The sequence below is a fragment of the Sinocyclocheilus rhinocerous genome, unplaced genomic scaffold, assembly GCF_001515625.1.
Source record: "Sinocyclocheilus rhinocerous isolate Xijiao unplaced genomic scaffold, SAMN03320098_v1.1 scaffold721, whole genome shotgun sequence".
NCBI lineage: Eukaryota > Metazoa > Chordata > Actinopteri > Cypriniformes > Cyprinidae > Sinocyclocheilus > Sinocyclocheilus rhinocerous.
Genome location: NW_015656165.1, coordinates 359,953 through 380,790, shown reverse-complemented (window position 1 = coordinate 380,790; position 20,838 = coordinate 359,953). Strand labels below are relative to the sequence as shown.

General features: G+C 36.1%; 1 protein-coding gene across 1 annotated transcript in view; it reads left to right on the top strand.

The window, feature by feature from the left end:
* vps8 (VPS8 subunit of CORVET complex) overlaps nucleotides 1-20,838 on the top strand; it is a 122,132-nt gene that overhangs the window by 59,580 nt on the left and 41,714 nt on the right. The window contains exons 33-38 of the mRNA XM_016527229.1: nucleotides 2,455-2,544; nucleotides 3,427-3,473; nucleotides 10,406-10,556; nucleotides 13,861-13,950; nucleotides 19,567-19,749; nucleotides 19,889-19,970. Coding sequence (XP_016382715.1) covers nucleotides 2,455-2,544; nucleotides 3,427-3,473; nucleotides 10,406-10,556; nucleotides 13,861-13,950; nucleotides 19,567-19,749; nucleotides 19,889-19,970 — 643 coding nt within the window. The remainder of the gene's footprint in view (nucleotides 1-2,454; nucleotides 2,545-3,426; nucleotides 3,474-10,405; nucleotides 10,557-13,860; nucleotides 13,951-19,566; nucleotides 19,750-19,888; nucleotides 19,971-20,838) is intronic.

Genomic DNA, 20,838 nt, shown 5'->3' with positions numbered 1-20,838 from the left:
TGTTTCTGCTTCCACTCAAAATAGGCATTTTCAAAATGATATAAGTGATCTGTGGGGTATTTTGAGCTGAAACTTCACAGACACATTCTGGGGACACCAGAGACTTATATTACATATTGTAAAAAGGGGCATAATATGTCTCCTTTAAGTAGACATTACAAAAAGTAGCTTTAAAAAGAAATAATTTATTTGATTCAACATAAAATTTATTACACAAACATTATGCTTTAACGGCCTAACATAAACTATGGAACATAAAAGGATATAATTTGAGTAACATCTTAGTATTGTTTCTTCATACAATGAAAGTCACTAGCTATGTTTCCATCACCCTGTTTTTATGCGCATTTTGAAGTATCGCATCAGAAACGAGTGATGGAAACGGCAAATTTCGAATAAAAATCCCTTAATTCGCAAAAAAGTTTTTATGCTCGCTTGAGGTGGTTTTAGACTTGTGCGAAAAAGGGTTAATGCGAATAAAAGGAGATGGAAACGCATTTGCCGAGTAAATTCCTCCATGTGCATCAAAAAGGTCATGTGACTGCGCTATGGGACGGCAAAACCTAACCAGTGGACCAATCTCGTTCCTCAGCATCTGAAATGTTATGGTCATTTTGAAATGTCCGAGCAGTCTGTCATCAACGTATTTCTATATAATTGCCTCCCAGAACTGTTACATGACTGCGTTTCCAAACAGCAGCATCCACCTCCGAAAGCAATGACCGCATTTATTTAGTTTCGTCTGCTCGCTCTGAGGCACAAGTAATTTATTATATAGGCCTATGAAAATTATTATTTTCAGGTGTTTTCTCCTACTTTTTATAGTGATATATAGCCTAGCGCCAGTTCTACCAGGAAGTGACGATTTTGTTCTCTTTGACTCGTTGGATGGAAACGGTGCTTATTCGCAAATGTTTTATGCGATATTTCAATTTTGCGCATAAGTTAAATTCGCAACTTTGGATGGAAACCCGGCTACTGATCACCAAAACAGATTGGTTACCAACAGTCTTCAGAATACCTTCTTTTATGTTCAGCAAAAGAAAGTAAGTCATACAGGTTTAAAATGACATGAGGGTGAGTAAATGACGACATAATTGTAATTTTTGTGTGAACTATCTTTTTAAAGTTTTTTTTTTTAATATTGAAATGATTCTTTACTGAAATGGTACTCTAAATAAGAAACTAAAACTGCTAGTAGATGGCAGTAAAATGTATTTATGAGTAAGTCATTGAGTCATTCATTCATTCCATTCGTGCAAATGGCTGATTCATTCAGGAATGAAGTAAATGAAGCTCTCTTTATGAACGGGCCATTGAATCATTGGTTCATCTGTTTGTTTCAAACCACGGATTCATTTAAAAACGAATCACCACTGTGTTGCTCGGAGATGCACAACAGTTCTGCTATGGCTTCATAGGTAATATTTTCGAAGGCAAAATTGAGCAAAAACAGACAATATTTTGTATAGAACAATATTAACTTCTTATTTACGGAACTGTTGTATATTATCACATTTGCACTTGTGCTATTCGTGATAAAAACATAACTTCTGTGATATTGCTCTCGCTGCTCATGTGATATCGCTTATATGATATAAATTAGACAAAAACTCATACAGGGGCATTTTTTGCCCCAATATCTTGAATTTTAGTGGTACATAACTGCATTTATGTACTACAAGATGCAGTGACTTGTTGCCTTGCATCATGTTTGTCAACAATAAACTGTATGCAATTTAAGATTACATACAGGCCTGGGGTGGGGTCAGTGCGTTAGCTGCGTTAAAATATTTTAATCAAATAATTTTTCCATAACTAATTAATTAAATTACCACTTTAAATTGACAGCCCTAATTTAAATATCATCTTACTTGGGAGATAGAGTGACATATTTATAAAGTTTTATGCAAGTAGTCTATATACTGATATAAAGCTCTCATTGGTTTACATTACAAGCTATCAGAATTTCATCTTAATTTTTGGCCATGAAAATATCAGCATCTGCACCATTTTGCTCAGTTTGGGCCAATGAATAAATTATAAGCTGTTTTTTTTACTCCATAATCTCACTATATCATACTATATGATCCATAAGACTTGTGTATCAAATATGATGCTCAGCAAATAACTTTTTTTAAGATTTTGTCTAAAGTTTCAATAAACTGCTCCATTTGGCGTGGAAAAATATTTATTTTTTAGACTGTTGACATATGTCAGGCTTTACAGGGTTAAAGCAACATACTGAAATTCATGTTATATTTATATTAATGAAACGCTTCATTCAAACTGTTATGACAATACTATTATTTGTACTGAAGAATGAAAAAATAAATGTTTTCACCAGTAGACCCTAGGACCCAAATAATACTAGTAAGTATTAGAAAATACTACTCTGGTGGATTGGCTGATTTTATGAATTCTTATTGGATTGTCATTGTTCCTCCATTGCAGGATCTGGTCAGCATTAACTCAGCTAAGACAGCAGAGCTAGTTGCAGTGCACTTCGCAGACGAGGTGCAGTCTATCATCACATCTCTGCAGGTATGCAGCATTGTTGTATGTCAACGGTCTTGATGTTAGCTTGACACACATAGTTTATCCTTCAACAGGTTGGACTGTTAAGAAAAGTGTTTCTAAAGGACCCTGTCGGTGTTGTATTGTGTGTTTGATTCTCCTTTGGTGTGTGTATAAATGTATGTGTTGCATTGTCTCGGCTCCTATTCAGTCATCTTAAGATAGTGTCAGTGAATGTGTGTGAGAGGGAAGAGGCCCCCCTGAGGCCCACGCGCGCGCGCCTGTGTGTGTATCAGTAAATGGATTAGGCTCTATCGGCAGTGCTGTGTGTAATTGGGTTTTACGTTATCTCTCGCACACTGTCAGAAAGGTGCTAATTGAAATGCCTGCTTGTGCAAACATATGTGCGGATGAGAAGAAGATATGAGGGAAATGGGGAGAAAATAAACAAGTGTTAAGGGATTTTTTTTTTTTTTCACAGTCAAAGACTAGTGTGAGAATAACATTACTGCTGTTTTAATGATGTGCAGTTCATTAAAGTCTGGAGCATTTGGTAAACTGATGATGACAAGAACACTAGTGGTCAAACTAATACCAACACAAGCCAGACCCATGATATCATGCTCAGGGTTTAATCATTTTATGTCAATGGAGATGAAAAATGGTGTTCTGCTTGCAAACTTCCAGTTATCTAAGATAAAGCAGCCTGAAAGTACATGTAATGGGAAAGGGAAAATTCAAGGCACAGTATCTGGCTGTACTCTATTAAACCTTCTTGTGTAGTACTCAATGCAATTGATCAAGAATGGCAATACATTAATACAAGATCTCAAAGTTATAATTTCACATCACTGCAGTCCTTGTGAAAGCGAACTATATATTTTGATGTTGAACTCTCTATGTCTGTAGGATGACTATTTGGCGTTCCAGTTTCTGAAGTGCCTCCTGAACCCCAGGTAATAATAGCAGCACCCTCTGCAACACTGTCTCTTTTTGGCCGTTTTGTTTCATTTTACGTGCCTGCTGTCTGGGTTGTGCTGTTTTTTGTAATGGAGTGATGTGTGCAGTTAAAGTTTCACGCCTCATAGATCTCTCTCCAGGGCAAACTGAGAAACACTATCATTTTTTACCATTCATTCTCTTTTTGTTTCCTTACCATCCATACCAAACCTGCAAATTGCTGGTCAGCTGGAAATACTGGCCATAAAAATGATTTACTTAAACTACACTACCAAAATTTTTGAATCATTATTTGAAATATGATTTTAATGAAAGAAGTGTCTTCTGCCCATCAAGGTTGCATTTATTTAATTTAAAAATAAGAGTAATATTGTGAAATATTATTACAAACTGGTTTCTATTGTAATAGATTTTAAAATATAATTATTCTTGTGATGCAAAGCTGAATTTTCAGCAGCAATTACTCCAGTCTTCAGTGTCACATGATCCTTCAGAAATCATTCTGAAATGCTGATGTGCTTCTCAAATATTATCAGTTATTATTATTGGTGCTCCTTAATGGTTCTTATTATTATCAATGTATAAAAGAGTTTATGCTGCTTAATATTTTTGTGGGAAAAGTATACTTTTTTTCAGGATTCTTTGATGAATCGAGAAAAAACAGCATCTAATTGAACTTGTTATATAAAAGTATTCATTTATTTTTATTTATTTATTTAAAAAAAAAATCTTATTTACCCAACCTGGTGGCTTTTAAAAATTCAGACCACAGAGTGGTCCCATGTGACATGTGCTGTATATTCCAAGTGTTCTGTGGGTATAAAATGTGACATGAAAAAAACAATACCTAGAAATCCCCAAAAATGTATCTGTGTACTTTGTTCATGGAGTTGAATCTTCTTCACTGACTCCAGATCAGAACTCCAGTTGTCATGACAGTTGACAGATGAACTTGATAAATTGCTGTTGCGACAAGCACAACGGGTATATTTACCTCAGAGAAGAAAGCACATGGATTGTATTTTATGTCATGTTTTCATAAATCTTGATTTTTCACAACTTGTGTGCTTTTCCTGGGTGAGTCGGAGTGAACTGCGATGCTAATAGAGTCTCATGAATACGCAGTCTTGCACAGAGACCAACGGCCAAGTCAGAAAATTTGTTAGACAATATGGTAAATTTCAGTTTGTTTCTCACCAAACCCTATTATATACCCACTGAACACTTGTAATATACAGCACGTCGCATGGGACCACTCTGTGATACTTTTGCATCTTTTTTAAAAGCTTGATGTTGATTACCATATGCTGCCATTATATGGATAAGCACACGTTAGACTTTTTTTTTAAAATCTTTTTATTAGTGAACAGGAGCAGTCCTTTTTCTAGCTGGAGTCTCTATCAAAATAACAGCCATCTCTGTCACCATCTATCTCTGTCTTAAATATTGTTCCTTCATCTCTTTTCTCATATGACCTCTCCCACACATACATTTATCTAGACCTAGTATTTAATTCGCTTGTACACTGTATATTTTCCTGGAGTCCATTACGCCTGGCTCCCACATTTTAGTTTGTGTCTTTCTTCTGCTGCCCTTGGCAAACAGTACTCAAGGATTAAGATCAATATCTATAGTGAGTTTTGTACATGCTGCTGTTGACAGCCTGTAGGTATAAAACAGAGAGGAGGACAGTCTGACAGTACAGTAGTCTTAACACTGCTGAACTGAGGATAACAGAGAGATCAGACCTCTTGCAATGTATGCATTATACTGTGAGATGAATTAGTTTTAATCTGAAGAATAATTCATCAGATTTTTTCACCTGGCGGACAATAACATTTGAAAAACCCCATAAACTCTAAAGACCACGATATTAGGAATGCATAATACATCGCTACCACATCAGGAATCGGCTGATACCAGATTTTTTTTTTTTTGGCATTAGTAAATATTTGATATTTATTTGTACATCATTTTCCATATTTTTACATGTACACTGTAAAAATCTGTTTGATCAATAAGTCAACATATGTTTTTCCATTACTTTAACTCATCAAATGTAACCAATTTGAACTTCATTTTTTAAGTTATATCGTTTTTAAGTCCGCTTAATATAATTTGAGTTGAAGCGACAGCCAATTTGATTATACTTAAAAATGAAAGGCAGCAGCTGAACTTACGTTTACTTAAGTAGGTGTGATTTTCTTTACATGTAGATTACTTTTGCTGTCATTCACTTGAAGTCAGTCTTATTAACAATTTAGTAACGCTATGAACTGTAATCATCAGCAAATCTAAAAAAAAAGTATTTTTCTTACTGTACATTAGTACATTAGTTCACATGTTGTGATGTCTAAATTCATTTGTAGCATTTTAAACAATTTAATTTAGTTTTCACTGTTTCATTTTTAATTTACTTTAAAATGTAAACACCTTATTAGTTTAAAATAGTTTTTTTGGTAACATTTTGGATTAGGGAACACTATTCACTATTAACTAGTTGCTTGTGAGCATGCATATTATTAGCATATTTGCTGTATATTAGTACTTATAAAGCACATATTAATGCCTTATTCTGCATGACCATATTCTAGGTCCCTTAACCCTACCTCATACCTAAACAAAACTACTACAACAACTACCCTACTTACTATCAATAAGTAGCTAATTGGGTGTTTATTGAGGGAAAACTCTTAATTAATAGTGAATATGTGTAACAATTAACTTATTGTATTGACCCACAGAATATAACAATGGGCTCTTTTAAACTCAGCATGAAATAAAAGTTCTATTTTTTAAATGCATGTTGGTCTTATTGTAAACGACTGTAATTTTTAATTTACTTCTCTCTGGTGACGTGTGCTAGACTTCTCAAATCATTTAGTTCACTTAAAGGAGTAGTTCACTTCCAGAACAAAAATGTACAGATAATCTACTCGCCCCCTTGTCATCTAATATGTTCATGTCTTTCTTTCTTCAGTCGTAAAGAAATAGTTTTTTGAGCAGAACATTTCATGATTTCTTTCCATATAATGGACTTCTATGGTGCCCCCGAGTTTGAACTTCCAAAATGCAGTTTAAATGCAGCTTCAAAGGGCTCTAAATGATCCCAGCTGAGGAAGAAGGGTCTTATCTAGCGAAAAGATCGGTTATTTTCAAAAAAAAAATTACAATTGATATACTTTTTAACCTCAAACACTCGTCTTGTCTAGCTCTGCGTGAACTCTCAAGACAGTTAGGGTAGGTCTAAAAACTCCCATCTCATTTTCTCCTCCAACTTCAAAATCGTCCTACATCGCTGTTTTACCGTTTTTTTGTAAAGGGCGTTTGATCTTCTTTGCATGTTCACTTTGTAAACACTGGGTCGGTACTTCTGCAGCGATGTAGGACGATTTTGAAGTTGCAGGAGAAAATGAGATGTCATTTTTTTTTAGAAAATAACCGATCATTTCGCTAGATAAGACCCTTCTTCCTCGGCTGGGATCATTTAGAGCCCTTTGAAGCTGCATTTAAACTGCATTTTGGTCCATTATATGGAGAGAAATCCTGAAATGTTTTCCTCACAAAAACATAATTTCTTTACGACTGAAGAAAGAAAGACATGAACATCTTGGATGACAAGAGGGTGAGTACATTATCTGTAAATTTTTGTTCTGGAAGTGAGCTACTCCTTTAAACCCCTTTCTTACGATCAGTTGAACGCTAGCATTTCTGTCTCATCTCAACCGATGGAAAAAAAGTTTCCGCCCTACTTTTTAATTTCGTTACTTGGATATGTTTCACAATATAGAAGAAAAGATCTGTCATTCCTTCTGTTTCATTGCAACTAGCAACCACTCAGAACACCCTAACAACCACGTAATGATACACTACAACCCATGCAGAACACGTTTGCAAGTACGTTGCATCACCCCTTTGCGTTTTTTACATTACTGAAAATGTATAAATCTAAAGTTGGATTGCTACACATTCACCCAGCCCAGACAGTTGTTTTGGTTTCAGACACAGTCACACATCAGTGCTTGCTCATTTCAGCGTCATGGCAGACCCTCAGAGCTACAACGCTGCTTTCGCTGTAGCTGACCTGAGGTGCCCTTTATAGGACATATGGCACCTCAGGCCCAAAACTCATCTATGGAAGAATATCTGAATTTACTTTGTCCTCCCCATGTGACGTCTGTCTCCTCTCAACCAGGCCTCAAAGCATGTTTCACCTCATGATCTTCCTGTCCTTAGCAACCTCCCAATCTCATTTTGTCACTGAGCCTCATCTTGGACAACATAGCTGAGTTCATTTAGGGTAACTGGTATAAATAAAGACCTCCTTTCACACGTTTGCAAGTACGTTGCATCACCCCTTTGCGTTTTTTACATTACTGAAAATGTATAAATCTAAAGTTGGATTGCTACACATTCACCCAGCCCAGACAGTTGTTTTGGTTTCAGACACAGTCACACATCAGTGCTTGCTCATTTCAGCGTCATGGCAGACCCTCAGAGCTACAACGCTGCTTTCGCTGTAGCTGACCTGAGGTGCCCTTTATAGGACATATGGCACCTCAGGCCCAAAACTCATCTATGGAAGAATATCTGAATTTACTTTGTCCTCCCCATGTGACGTCTGTCTCCTCTCAACCAGGCCTCAAAGCATGTTTCACCTCATGATCTTCCTGTCCTTAGCAACCTCCCATCTCATTTTGTCACTGAGCCTCATCTTGGACAACATAGCTGAGTTCATTTAGGGTAATTGGTATAAATAAAGACCTCCTTTCCTGATGCAGGCACTCTGGGACTCTTGTAGTGATGAAGTCAGTCACAGCAGTGATAAACACTCTACAGACCTCACTGTAAAAATAACTAATTTGTGACTATACCTTCTGGCAGAATCTTTAAATGTAACACTTTCAGGAGAGCGGCATAAGCTGTGCCACTTTTTACTTAAGATTTACTTCCTCTAGGCAAGACAAAATTAGAACGCGATAAAACTAATACGCTATCAATTGTAATTCGAAAGTATTTATAACATACAGCCTTAGAAATATGACTTCTGAAAAATTGAAAGTTGAATCATAGGACAATATGTGAATAATTTACATTTCAAATCAAAATATGATCATAAATGAGGAAAAAACTACTCCAAGGCCACCATCAGCCGGAGTGTAAAGAATAAGAGATCTTGAGACAGGTGAAAAGCGTTTGGTTAATGCTAAATATTGACCTATAGGGGGATAGTCGCTGCATTTGGGGTAAAAACAACGGAATGATTTATTGTGTAAGGTGCCAAGATTATAAGGAGACCCGGGTTGCACTGTCTGTTTGTTCACGCGCATCTTGTTAACGAATGCCTCCATTGTTCAAAGCATTCGGCACAATCGTCTGTGAGTGACGTCACTTTCCAATACAAACACGCCCTATAGTATAGTCCCGCCCCTGACACTGATTGACAGGTTTCCATGTAAGGCATCTGAAATTCAAATGTTAAAGTAATTGCAATTCCATTTGAGTTTTAGCAGGTTACATATGCGATGCAGAGAGAGTGAAAAAGCAGATGTTGTAATAAATATTGCTATTTAAATATGACAGGCTCATAACACGTAAGACATGGGAAATACAGTTGCAAATGGACTTTGCTTTTCCATTTGAAATTTGGCAGTCAATGTGTTCGCGATAGCACAAGTGGTAATGCAAGATTTGCAATTGCATTTGGATTATGTCACAATAAATACGTCCACATATGCAAAATGCAATAGAAAATACAATTTGCAATTGCTTCTGAAAATAGTCCGGAATTTCCTTCCATAGATACGTTTACTATGATGTAAAAATTAATTTTACCAGCCATGTACTTTGGTATGCAAATATCTCAGCCATAAGAGATTTGGTTCTGTGACAGAAATATTCAAAGTTTGCTACATTAAATGGTGATAATTTTACCAGCCATGTACTTTGGTATGCAAATATCTCAGCCATGAGAGATTTGGTTCTGTGACAGAAATATTCAAAGTTTGCTACATTAAATGGTGACGCCCACTGACACATCTTAACCCATTCTGCCTTAGAGAGATAGTTCCCCACAAAATGAAAAGTCTGTCATCGTTTTCTCCACATATCATTCCAAACCTGTATTGATAAATATATATATGTCATATATATGAAAAATAATTATATGTCTCTATATCTTTACATTGAAAGTCAGTGCTGTTTTCTACCCCATTAACTTGCACTGTAAGGGCACAAACATTCTTGAAAATATTTTGTGTTTCGCAGAAAGTAAGTCATGCACATTTGGAACATCATGAGGATGATTAAACAATTACATTTTTTTATCCTAATTCAGCTGTGCACTTTCAGAATCCATTATTTTTATGTTCTGTGTGATTTTGACCACTTCATATCATCATCATTCTCATACGCCTCATAGTTTTATGACAGAGCCTTGCCAGAGTAGAACAGTACATCTCACATGTGATGAGGATGGGCTTTCTCTCACATGTCTCATGCAGCAGGAGCTGATAGTAGCTGATTGGGCTTTGATTTTTTAGAGCTTGGCTATGATTGAGGTCTGAAAAAACCACTCTACATGATAACTTGATTGGGAGAGAAAGAGAAAGAGAGCAAGAGGGAGATGCACAGATGACGCATGATTTCCATTTGGAGCTCTATGAAAGGGACTTCTTTTCCCCAGGAGAGATAGACGGCAGTCTATTGAGTGCATAGCATGGCAACAGCTATACTGTATAATTCACAGTATAGTAATTATTTTACATATACATACATAAAAAAACTATATATATACAGTATATATATATATATATATATATATATATATATATATACAGTGGCATGCGAAAGTTTGAGAACCCCTTTCAGAATCTGTGAAAATGTGAATAATTTTAACAAAATAAGAGGTTTTCTTTTTCTGTAACAGCTTCAGAGAGGGTCTGAATCCTCAGACCGTCTTGAGATTGGGTCCAGATCTTCATGAGCTCTTAGTGGACCTACTGTGCCAGTTCAGTCCTCAGCAGGTCACCGCCTTCCTAAAGACCTCTCAGGACTACCGACTGGAGGAGGCCATTCAGGTATAAATCAATAAACCTCATACACACATATTAACTGTTGGTGAGCTGCCTTGTGGTCTGCTGCCTTCATATATACAGCTACATTATATGGCATTGAAAGCTCTACAAATGCCCTTCACTTTGAATGTTTCCATCCATGCATGCATTTTTAAAAAATATTTGATATAATTTGTTGATGCTTTCAGCTACCAAAAAGAGGGCATTACTTTCAGCTCCATGTAACATAGTCCACAGGATTCCACAAAAATCTGAAAAATTCTTGCAAAATGTGTCTGATCCTACAGATAGTGACTGATTTGAAACGCTCTTTATGGGCAGCACTCTAATAATGACCACACACATGCCTCCCACATAATCAGCAATCCTCGTGTGAAGTGCATTAGAGACTTGACTAAGGCTCACAGTTGATTACCAGAGTTTTGATATTAACTTGTGGATGAGCTAAACACTTGATACTTTAATAAGCAAAAACAATACTTATATTGATTTAAAATAGGTGGGTTTTAATTATTTTGAGCTGTTGCATTAATACTTTTCAGTACTGAAAACATATAAATATAAATTAAATATAACTATCAAATAAATTCAAATGTACATTTTCCTCGTTTGCATCTACCACCTTGGTTGATTTGGATAGGTCATTGCAATGTATTCTGGTATGGTCAAAAATAGCTTTCTTAGAAGCAGGAAATTTTTTTTTTGCCTACTATACAGAACAGCCTTCCCATTAGGTATGTGTGAGTAATACTGCCTTGATGAACAACTTAAGGGGTTTGTACACTAGATGAGAAATGCTGTGCCACACCACGTCTTTGAAAATCTTTTTCAAATATTTGAAAAACATGTGTTCGCACACTGTCGCCACCACTCGCTGTCTGTTGGCCGCCCCAAGCTGCTCAAAATCCTGCCGCAGCACACATTACAGCTTGCATAGTTTCATTGCATTATATTTGTCCAAAATCGACGTTAATGTATAAACTGAGTTTAGGCTGAAATATTGTGTACCTGACATTTTTCAATAAATTTGTATTTGTGTGGCTTGAATAAAGTCTATGCTTAATATGTAGAAAGAACTTAATATAGATTGGCCTTTATCTTTCGGTTTGTACTATTTGTTACACCAAAGTTACACTCATTGACACGACTTTGATTTGCAGACAGATAGTTTGTGAATAAGGAGCTATAATGAGCCTAATTTACATAAAAGGAAGTTATGTTTACGCTGAAAATGAAAGATTGAGAATGACTTCAATACTCATGGTGCTTTTTGGTGTGATTTCACCGCATTTAGCATCTTGGTAAATGTGACACTGGACCACAAAACCAGTCATAAGGGTAAATTTTTCGAAATTGATATTTATACATCATCTGAAAGCTGAATAAATAAGCTTTCCATTGATGTATGGTTTGTATTGTGATAGGACAATATTTGGCCGAGATACAACTATTTGAAAATCTGGAATCTGAGGGTGCAAAAAAAATCATAATATTGAGAAAATCGCCTTTATTGTTTTAATAGCACTCATCTAGCAAACCATCAATCATGAAGCAACAGCTTTGTTACAACTTCGAATCCTTGGTAATGTATGGCACCGCTATCTCTCTTTCTTTTTCACTTGCCCTGCATGTATTTCTCTTTCTGTCATGTTCTCACCTCTTTTTAAGCGTCGACGGGCAAGTTTAATCTGGTCTTGCAGAATCTGGACCCAGTCTCTGGGGCCAGGAAGCTTCTCAATTCCATTGGCTGTGCAATACTTTTCTGTGAACACTAATAATACACATACATGTAAAAAATTACAGATTTAAAAGTTTATATAAACTGAAAAAAAAAATGGTATAGAAACAATTTTGACAATTTCACTAATTACAAAGAAATGCAAGTAACACAAATAATAATAAATATTTTCTATAATAAAAATAATACATAATATATACCAAATGTAGATACAAAATTAAAATCTGTCAACAAAGCAATCAAAACCTTAAAAATGTGTTATCCATTTTCTGTTCTTTAAGTATTTTTGTTTTTAAAGTGTGCATTTATTTATTTATTTATTTGTAATAATAATTTATAATAATAAATTAATATTTATAATAAATAATACGTTTGTGACCCTGGACCACAAAACCAGTCATAAGGTTCTAGATTTTTCTAGATTTAATAATAAATAAGCTTTCCATTGATGCATGGTTTGTTAGGATAGGACAATATTTGGCCGAGATACAACTATTTGAAAATCTGGAATCTGAGGGTGCAAAAAAATCAAAATATTGAAAAAATTGCCTTTAAAGTTGTCCAAATGAAGTTTTTAGCAATGCAATATTACAAATCAAAAATTAAGTTTAATATATTTACAGTAGGAAATTTACAAAATATCTTCATGGAACACGACTTAATATCCTAATGATTTTTGGCACAAAAGAAAAATCAATCATTTTGACCCATACAATGTATTTTTGGATATTGCTACAAATATACCCCAGCGACTTAAGACTGGTTTTGTGGTCCAGGGTCAGAAATTGGATTGCAGGCTGTTAATAAATAAGACTGCACTTATAAGATTGTACTGAAATACAGATGATTACTGAATTCACTCCTCAAACTACAGGTTTGGCAGGTTGACGATTAGGAGACCACACACTATCTAATCAGTCAACATGAAACCACTGATAGAGCAAGTAAAGGTTGGCAATCTGATGTAATTAGAGTGGCGGTCGACAGGCTCAGGCAGAAAGATGCCTTCCATATGAATAATGGAGGGAGGGGAGATATCTGCTGTGCTGAAGCGCTGAGACAGACAGACCGCCAGAAGAGAGAATCAATACTGTTACAGAGGAAGAGTGGCACCTGCTAAATATTTGAACAGACACCTTGCACACACGCACGCATATACAGAAGCTCCAAAGTCCTGCCATCTTGCCTTATTCTAGTTTCACTGCTCTTTGTATATGTCTCAATATTTAAACCCATCTGCTTGCTGCTGTGTTTCTGTCAGTCTGTATTGTCTTTTTTTCCTCTGTGCTCGCTCTCAGCTGCCCTGTTTTTGTATTCATGGATTCAACTGTATTCATGGATGCCGGTTCGTGTTTCTCTGCCTTCCGCATAACCCTCTTTTTACTTTAGTTTCAGAATGTGTTTGAATGTTTCATTATGGAAATGGTTTCTCACAAACAAACAATCTCACCTCTCAGTCTGAGTCTGTTCCTCCAGTGGGCGGCTTGGAGTGGATCATTTGTCTTGATAATCTTGACAATTTGACTGCAACACAATTGACGGGCTTATCTCTGTCTTGTCTAATCACAGATCACAGAGAAACACAAGCTGCATGAAGCCACGGCCTACCTGCTGGAGAAGAAGGGAAATGTGCAGGGAGCTTTTGAAGTGCTGCTACAGGTTTGAGCTCATCACACCACACAAGCGTGCAGTAGACTCGTGCAGAAAACTGGCCAAGAGGATCCATGCTAGCTTGAAATGCTTATTGACTGCTTTAAATGGCATTTGCTCCATTATGACTGAAATACAATAACAAATACCATACAAATAAAAACGGTTGTTAATTTTTGACAGCTTTTTTACATTTCATAATAGAGCAAATGCAAGTAATCATTTAGAGCTAACATGGCACAGGCAGTCATGCTCATGCTCAGAGACCATATTTCTCTTCAGAATTATAGAGAACAAAGATACATTTAACCCTTGAATGCGACCCGGCCCTGGAAAAGCTAACACAGATTGATCTCTAAACTGCCCCAATACTATAAAACTGTCCTGATATTTTAATAACAAATACAAAGTAATAAAATAAAGCATATTTCGTTATCTGTTGGAACTTCGAGGCATTTTGAGCAACTGCTTCCCCACCATCATCACCTACATTCAGATACATTCAGCATCTGGATCATATTGGGGATTGTGAGCCTTTTGATACGTTACTCTCAAAACATTTTCTTTTTCATCATCTTCAGAATCAGTCATTTGTTCGCCGAAAGCTTTGTCATCAGATCCATCATTAAATTACACTAATATTTCATTATGAACTTGCTCTGCAGTGAATTGCTGAGCCATGTCAAGATTTGCTGATGATACTTGAGTATTCTTTTTTTTATGCCTGCTTTAATTTTTATGAGTGACACATCATTGTTTATCAGACATCACTACCTTGAGTTATTCATCATTGTTGCAAAAAAATAAAAAATACACTCACACTATTACATACCTTGGATCTCTAGCAACCCTATAAACTTAAAAATATAGGTAGAATATATATATTTTTTTTTTTACAATTTTGTATTTTTTCTGGTCATATTGTGAATAATAGATTAAGGAATACTAAGAAGGTGGAGGTGTAACTTAAAAATCAGTGATGGAGAGGGTAGTAGATGACGTTCCAAAGTATGGGTTATAAAAGGCTATAAAATCTTGGACTTTTTGATGAGACGCCACAGGTGATGTGAGTAGGAACAAACTTATTCTTTGCTGTGACTCTATAAACACTTGAGTCCCCTAAGGTTGTAAGCTTATTCCCACTTCTCTTGCCTACATTAATCCATGAGCGTTTCACCAGATATGACTGCAATGCTATTACGTTAAACTGGTCTGATCCTACATGGAGAGGTTGTTTAATAGAAGTTGAAGATGAAACCCAGACAGTATGGTGATAGGACTGTGACCTCTATCTTGGCAGTGCAGCTCTCTCTGGACCAGTACAACCAAGGATGTGATTGTAGGTTATAGGGAACTTCAGATTGGTGACCAGACATAGATGGAAACTTGAGTCGAGAGGGTCAGCAGTTTCTGAGAATAGCCATCATAGAGAAGTTAACCTGATCTTGTCACACCAGCGTTGTGGTCAGAATAGCATGTCAGCAGATTTTCTGCACAAATGAGAGAAGTTTGGCATGCCATCACATCCTGGTCAGCTTCTGTAAGTGCACTATTGTATGTGTCCTGACTAGGCTTATCAGAGCCTGGTGTGGAAGCTGCACTGCCCTGAAGTACAAAGTGCTAGAGAGAGAGGTACAGTCAGCAGATCTTATTACTGGCACCTAAACATCAAGGACAGGATGTTTACAAATAGATGCTTAATGAAGACCAGGACTATTTTGCTTTATATCACTAAAACAGAATTTCACTGCTACTCTCTGGTAAATGGTATCAGAGCATGTACTTAAAAACCACCCTAAATACTTTGTAACTGATTTTACCCTCATGTTGTCACTATTTATGGAGAATCACCATATTGCATGACTGCTTTTGAACACAGCGTGTATGTTCATGCATACTCTGCTAGGAGTGCTCTCACTTTCGTAGTAACATAATTGCGATATAGAACAATCAAATCCACTTCATGTTCAAAATGCCCATCTTGGTGAAGAAATGAAGTAAACAGTTTGTATTAAGTAAATGTAAAAGACAGGACAAAAAAAATCAAGATGTCCAAATATGAGATCTGTGCATTCATTATATTGTAAATGCAGCCTAATTGGCTGTACAGTACATGTCATTAGATTAATCCAGAAATAATAATTTAGAAAAATCAGAAGCAGTGTTGAAGGCTGTGGTTTGATCGTTTCACATTATTGTGTCATTTCATCCAAGTGATATATGAAGCACATCTCACACAGAAGTCACTTTCATACCGTGCAGCTTTTGTTTAGTCTATGCGGTGAATCTGTGTGACCAACTTGAACTCGTGAAATCTTTTGCCCTCACTCGAAATTAAGATCATGCTACACTCAAAATATGATTTTATTACCCTTACTTAATTTAAGAAAGTTTTTACACACAATTTAATTTAATTCATTCAAAAATAAATCCGTTTAGTTGGGTCAACACAATTTAGTCGGCTTAGGTCAATATAATCTAGTATGTTCAATTTAACTTTACATTTGTCAACTAAATTTTCTTATGTGGGACTAAATTGTTTTTTTTTTATTTATTGAGGTTTAATTTTCTTGTGTTTAAACAAGCAGTTGTGTTCATCATTATACACAATGTAATGAACAAAAAAGAATAGACTGATGTCAGTCCCGACATTAGAATAGCTATTACTCACTGAGTGCCCATGCCTAAGCACAGACAACACTCTTCTGCATAATGGTAACTACAAAATTCAGAAAACATTACAGAAACTCCTCTAAATGTCCAACATAACTGAACTTTAAACACCAACATGTCTTTCCGTTTTCTGAATATTACTGAAAAACAACACTTAATCTCTAAATTTCTTTCCTAATGCAGTCCCTTGCAAAGCATGCATTGAGTGCATTGAAATGACTGGATTTGACAATGATTAATGATTAAAAACTCATTCTGCAGAATGGCTTTACCCATGTTCAGACATGTTAAATTGAAATGGGAGCACAGCAGTCTTTTTAGTAGCTGAAAGAATGATCAAATGAGACAAAAAAAATCATAAACACATCGAACTTTTTAAATGAGAACATTCTGATTCAGAGGAAAGATGAGGATTTTGTATGGGCCGCCAGCCTTTTTATTATTATATTTCTAAAAAGGCTCTCAATTTAACATGTTGATTTTATTCAATAATTATTAAAAAAAATAAAATAATAATATGCCCTGGCCCCTGTCCCATGCATATATTCCATAATGAGCAATTTTACTAATGTCAGAGCAAGTCAAGCACGAGATTAATAAGCAGTTGTTTCCACAGGGCACATTTTTGCATTTAAAAACAGCTGAACATGTAAAAGAATGGCAGGGGGTTTGGGCTTTTTCAAAGTTGAATTTCAGCATTGGCGATCATGGCTAGAGATGCTGAAAAGTGAGATGCGACATAACTAAAGACTTTCTGGCACATAGTAAATTAAACCAACAATTAAAAAATATTGCAGATGGAATACATGAACAAAAATCTGCCTTGGACTTAGAATTATGCACCTATTGATGTGGACTGTAGACCAACAACTTACAGAAAATATATTAAAAAGTTTGGGGTCAGAAAGAAATCAATACTTTATCTTGCAATGACATTAATGACTTACATTGCATATTTACATTGCTTGGAAATAAATGCAACGTGAACGTTTGTTTGACCAGTTTCCTCCTGGTTCAACTTTTGCAATGCAACGTTTGTTTCTATTCATCAAACAAACAAACAAATAAATAAATAAAATCACAGTTTCCACAGCAATATGAAGCTGCAATGTTTTCAACATTGATAATAATATATGATAACTATATTAATGTAGAAAGTGGTTATTTTAAAGGGGTCATATGATGCGATTTCAATTTTTCCTTTCTCTTTGAAATGTTACAAGCTCTTGGTGCATAAAGAAGATCTGTAAAGTTGCAAAGACTAAAGTCTCAAATCCAAAGAGATATTCTTTATAAAAGTTAAGAGTCAACCACGCCTACCTAAAACGGCTCGTTCTAACACACCCCCACATGTCTACGTCACGATGTGGGAAGATTTGCATAACGCCGCCCAAATGTTCACACAAAGAAAGAAGGCGCAACTTTTATTCTCGCTGTAGTATTGTTGTTGCCGCCGCCGCCATGTCGTGAAGACGCTGTGTTTCATTGTGAAAGCGAAACTACTTTGTTTGGCCTTCCAAAAGCGGACTCTTCTTCTCTCAGTAGAGTAGTCAGGAGCAGAACGATGTGATCTCTTGGCTCCGAAGCGTTGCATCTGCTGCCTACTTATACTCACGCTGTGATCAGCGGCAGCTGGATGCAATAATCGCATGCCAATGTGCATTGGCTCGTTTAGTTTACACTCGAAGTAGATTGGTCTCTCTAAGCGAGATCCCAATTTCGTCGGTCATCCGACGTGACGTCGAGAGTGACCGACTGAAAGGGAACAATAATGTACAGTATGTGGAAAATAATGTGTTTTTTGAACCTTAAACCGCATAAACACATTTCATTACTCCAAATACACAAAATAATGTTCTTTTTAGCAACATCATTTGACCCATTTAAAGGGGGAGGTCTATTTCATGCATTCTGACTTATATACACTGTTAAAAGAGTTGGATTCTGCTGCGCAGGACTTGCTCGAGAAGCATTTGTCATTTGGTTTTTAGACCACGAAATCAACAATGTCACCAAAAAAGTGTGTTTTTGGTTATGAGGGAAAGATAACCATGTTCAGCTTCCCAAAGAACCCAGCGTTAAAGGAACAGTGGATGCAGTTTGTTTCTCCGGGGCAGCAGCGGAGTTGTGCTAGTGTGCTTGCTTGTTTGTTCCTGTCATTTCGGTGAAAAATATATTTTTTAAATTAATAAAATGTACGTTTTTGTTCCTGTTTTATTTATATCAATGTAACAGCTTGCAGACGATCGCTACGCAAAAGCTGCACGTACTTGTGACTCTTTAGCTCCGCCCACGGCACGCCTCCAGGAGCTTGACTGTTTTCGGAGAGAAGCGCTATACAACTGTATCTGTCTTTTATAAATCTGATAAAACTAAAGACTCTTCAGAGATATGAATGATGCAATGTTACTCTGTAGGCACTCAAGATTAACTTTAGATTGACAGAAACTGTAAATTGTAATAGTATTTCACAATATTGATGTTTTTACTGTATTTTTAATCAAATAGATTCTTCCTTGCTGAGCATAAGACTTTCAGAAACATTACAAAAAAATGACTCCAAAATTTTTGAACAGTAGTGTATGTTCAGTATGGATAAACTTTACACATTATATTGACTCAAGCTATGTTTTTTAATGTCTATTAAGTGTCTTCACCTGCCATAATTTGATTTATCTTCATGTGGTGACTTTTTTCAGCATATATATGAATTTGAAATTAATTGCAAATAATTTAGAATTAATTGTCATATAATATATGCGAGTATATTGCAGCAGCAATTTTTCATGCGAACCGTGCCCTGTTTTGAACTAAACTGCCAGTGTGAAAGCACCCTCAGAAATGGCCAGTTCATTTAGATGGTGTTTCAGAGAACAGTGTCTTAAATGTCCCTGGTGAGACAGAGAGGGCAGGTGGAAATGCGCTATCGATCTGTTGATTTCTGCTTCTCAGACCCTGAAGGGCAAACTCCACAAACTTGCCCTGGAAGGCTCAGAGGCAGACAAGCCCGATGGTGAGGAGGAGGAGACAGGTGATGAAGTGCAGAGTCTGTTACGAAGAGTGGAGGAAGCTCTGCATGACATCATTGCTTTGTGTCAGAGGAGCTCGCACGGTCTCAACCAGCAGCAAAGAGAGGTGTGTGTGAGTGTGTGTGCATAGTCCGATCATCCTGAGCTGTGTTTTTCATGAACAGGATGTATTGATCTTCTTATTTCCGGTTTTACACTTCTCTCTCTCACTGTGTGTGTGCACATCAATCTTCTGTCACTCTCAGGCTCTGTGGTTTCCTCTCCTCGAGGCGATGATGTCACCACAGAAACTACTCAAAGGTGCCGACACCAAACACACTTCAGACGGTGAGGCAAACACACACAAGCACTAGTTTTGCGTTCATCCACGGTATCTCAGCAGTTCTCAACCTTTGTAACTCCAAGGTCCCTAAGGATATTTAAATATTCAACAATATACAAAAGCCCCCAATTCTCATCCTATGATATTCTCTTACTTCTGAAATGATGACAACGATAATCTTTTCCATATGTTTTCAATAACAGAAATTATAGTGTGTATAGATTAAATTAGATTAATGCAGCCTTCAAATGGAGTCGGAAATTCTGCATTTACAAGAGAATTTGTATTTACATTTACATTTACACTCACAATTCTAGATTAATTTTGCCAAGCTGTCGAGTTGTGATGTTGGAAGAGGCATCTTGATGTGGATATACAGAAATCATGTCTGTTGTGAATGACAGTTAATGAAATTAATTTGCCCAGGTTTTTTCTTTCTTTATTTCGTTATTTATTTTTTAATCCATTCTGTATTTCAGTTGGCATTTTGTACATAATTGCTTACACCATATGTATGGTTATTTCTCATTTTCAAGGTTTCCTGTATATATTGTGCATTAATGAGTGATAACAATGACAATTATTTTAAAATAAAATAAAAATATAGAAACTAATAGAAAACATATATTATTTAAAACATATTATTTTTCAAACATGAATGCATAACTTGTAATAATGATGACCCAACTTGGAAGTAGGAGTTTTCATTTTCATTTCATTTGTCTCCAACAATAACTTCTTATTTCTAGTACAGTACAGTAAGAAGTAGTTTTAGCTTTTTAATGAAGTTTGATTATAAATACATTAACCCTAACACTCATAGAAAATACAAAATTGGCAATAGGTGCAGTGGGTAGAGAATATAATCACCCC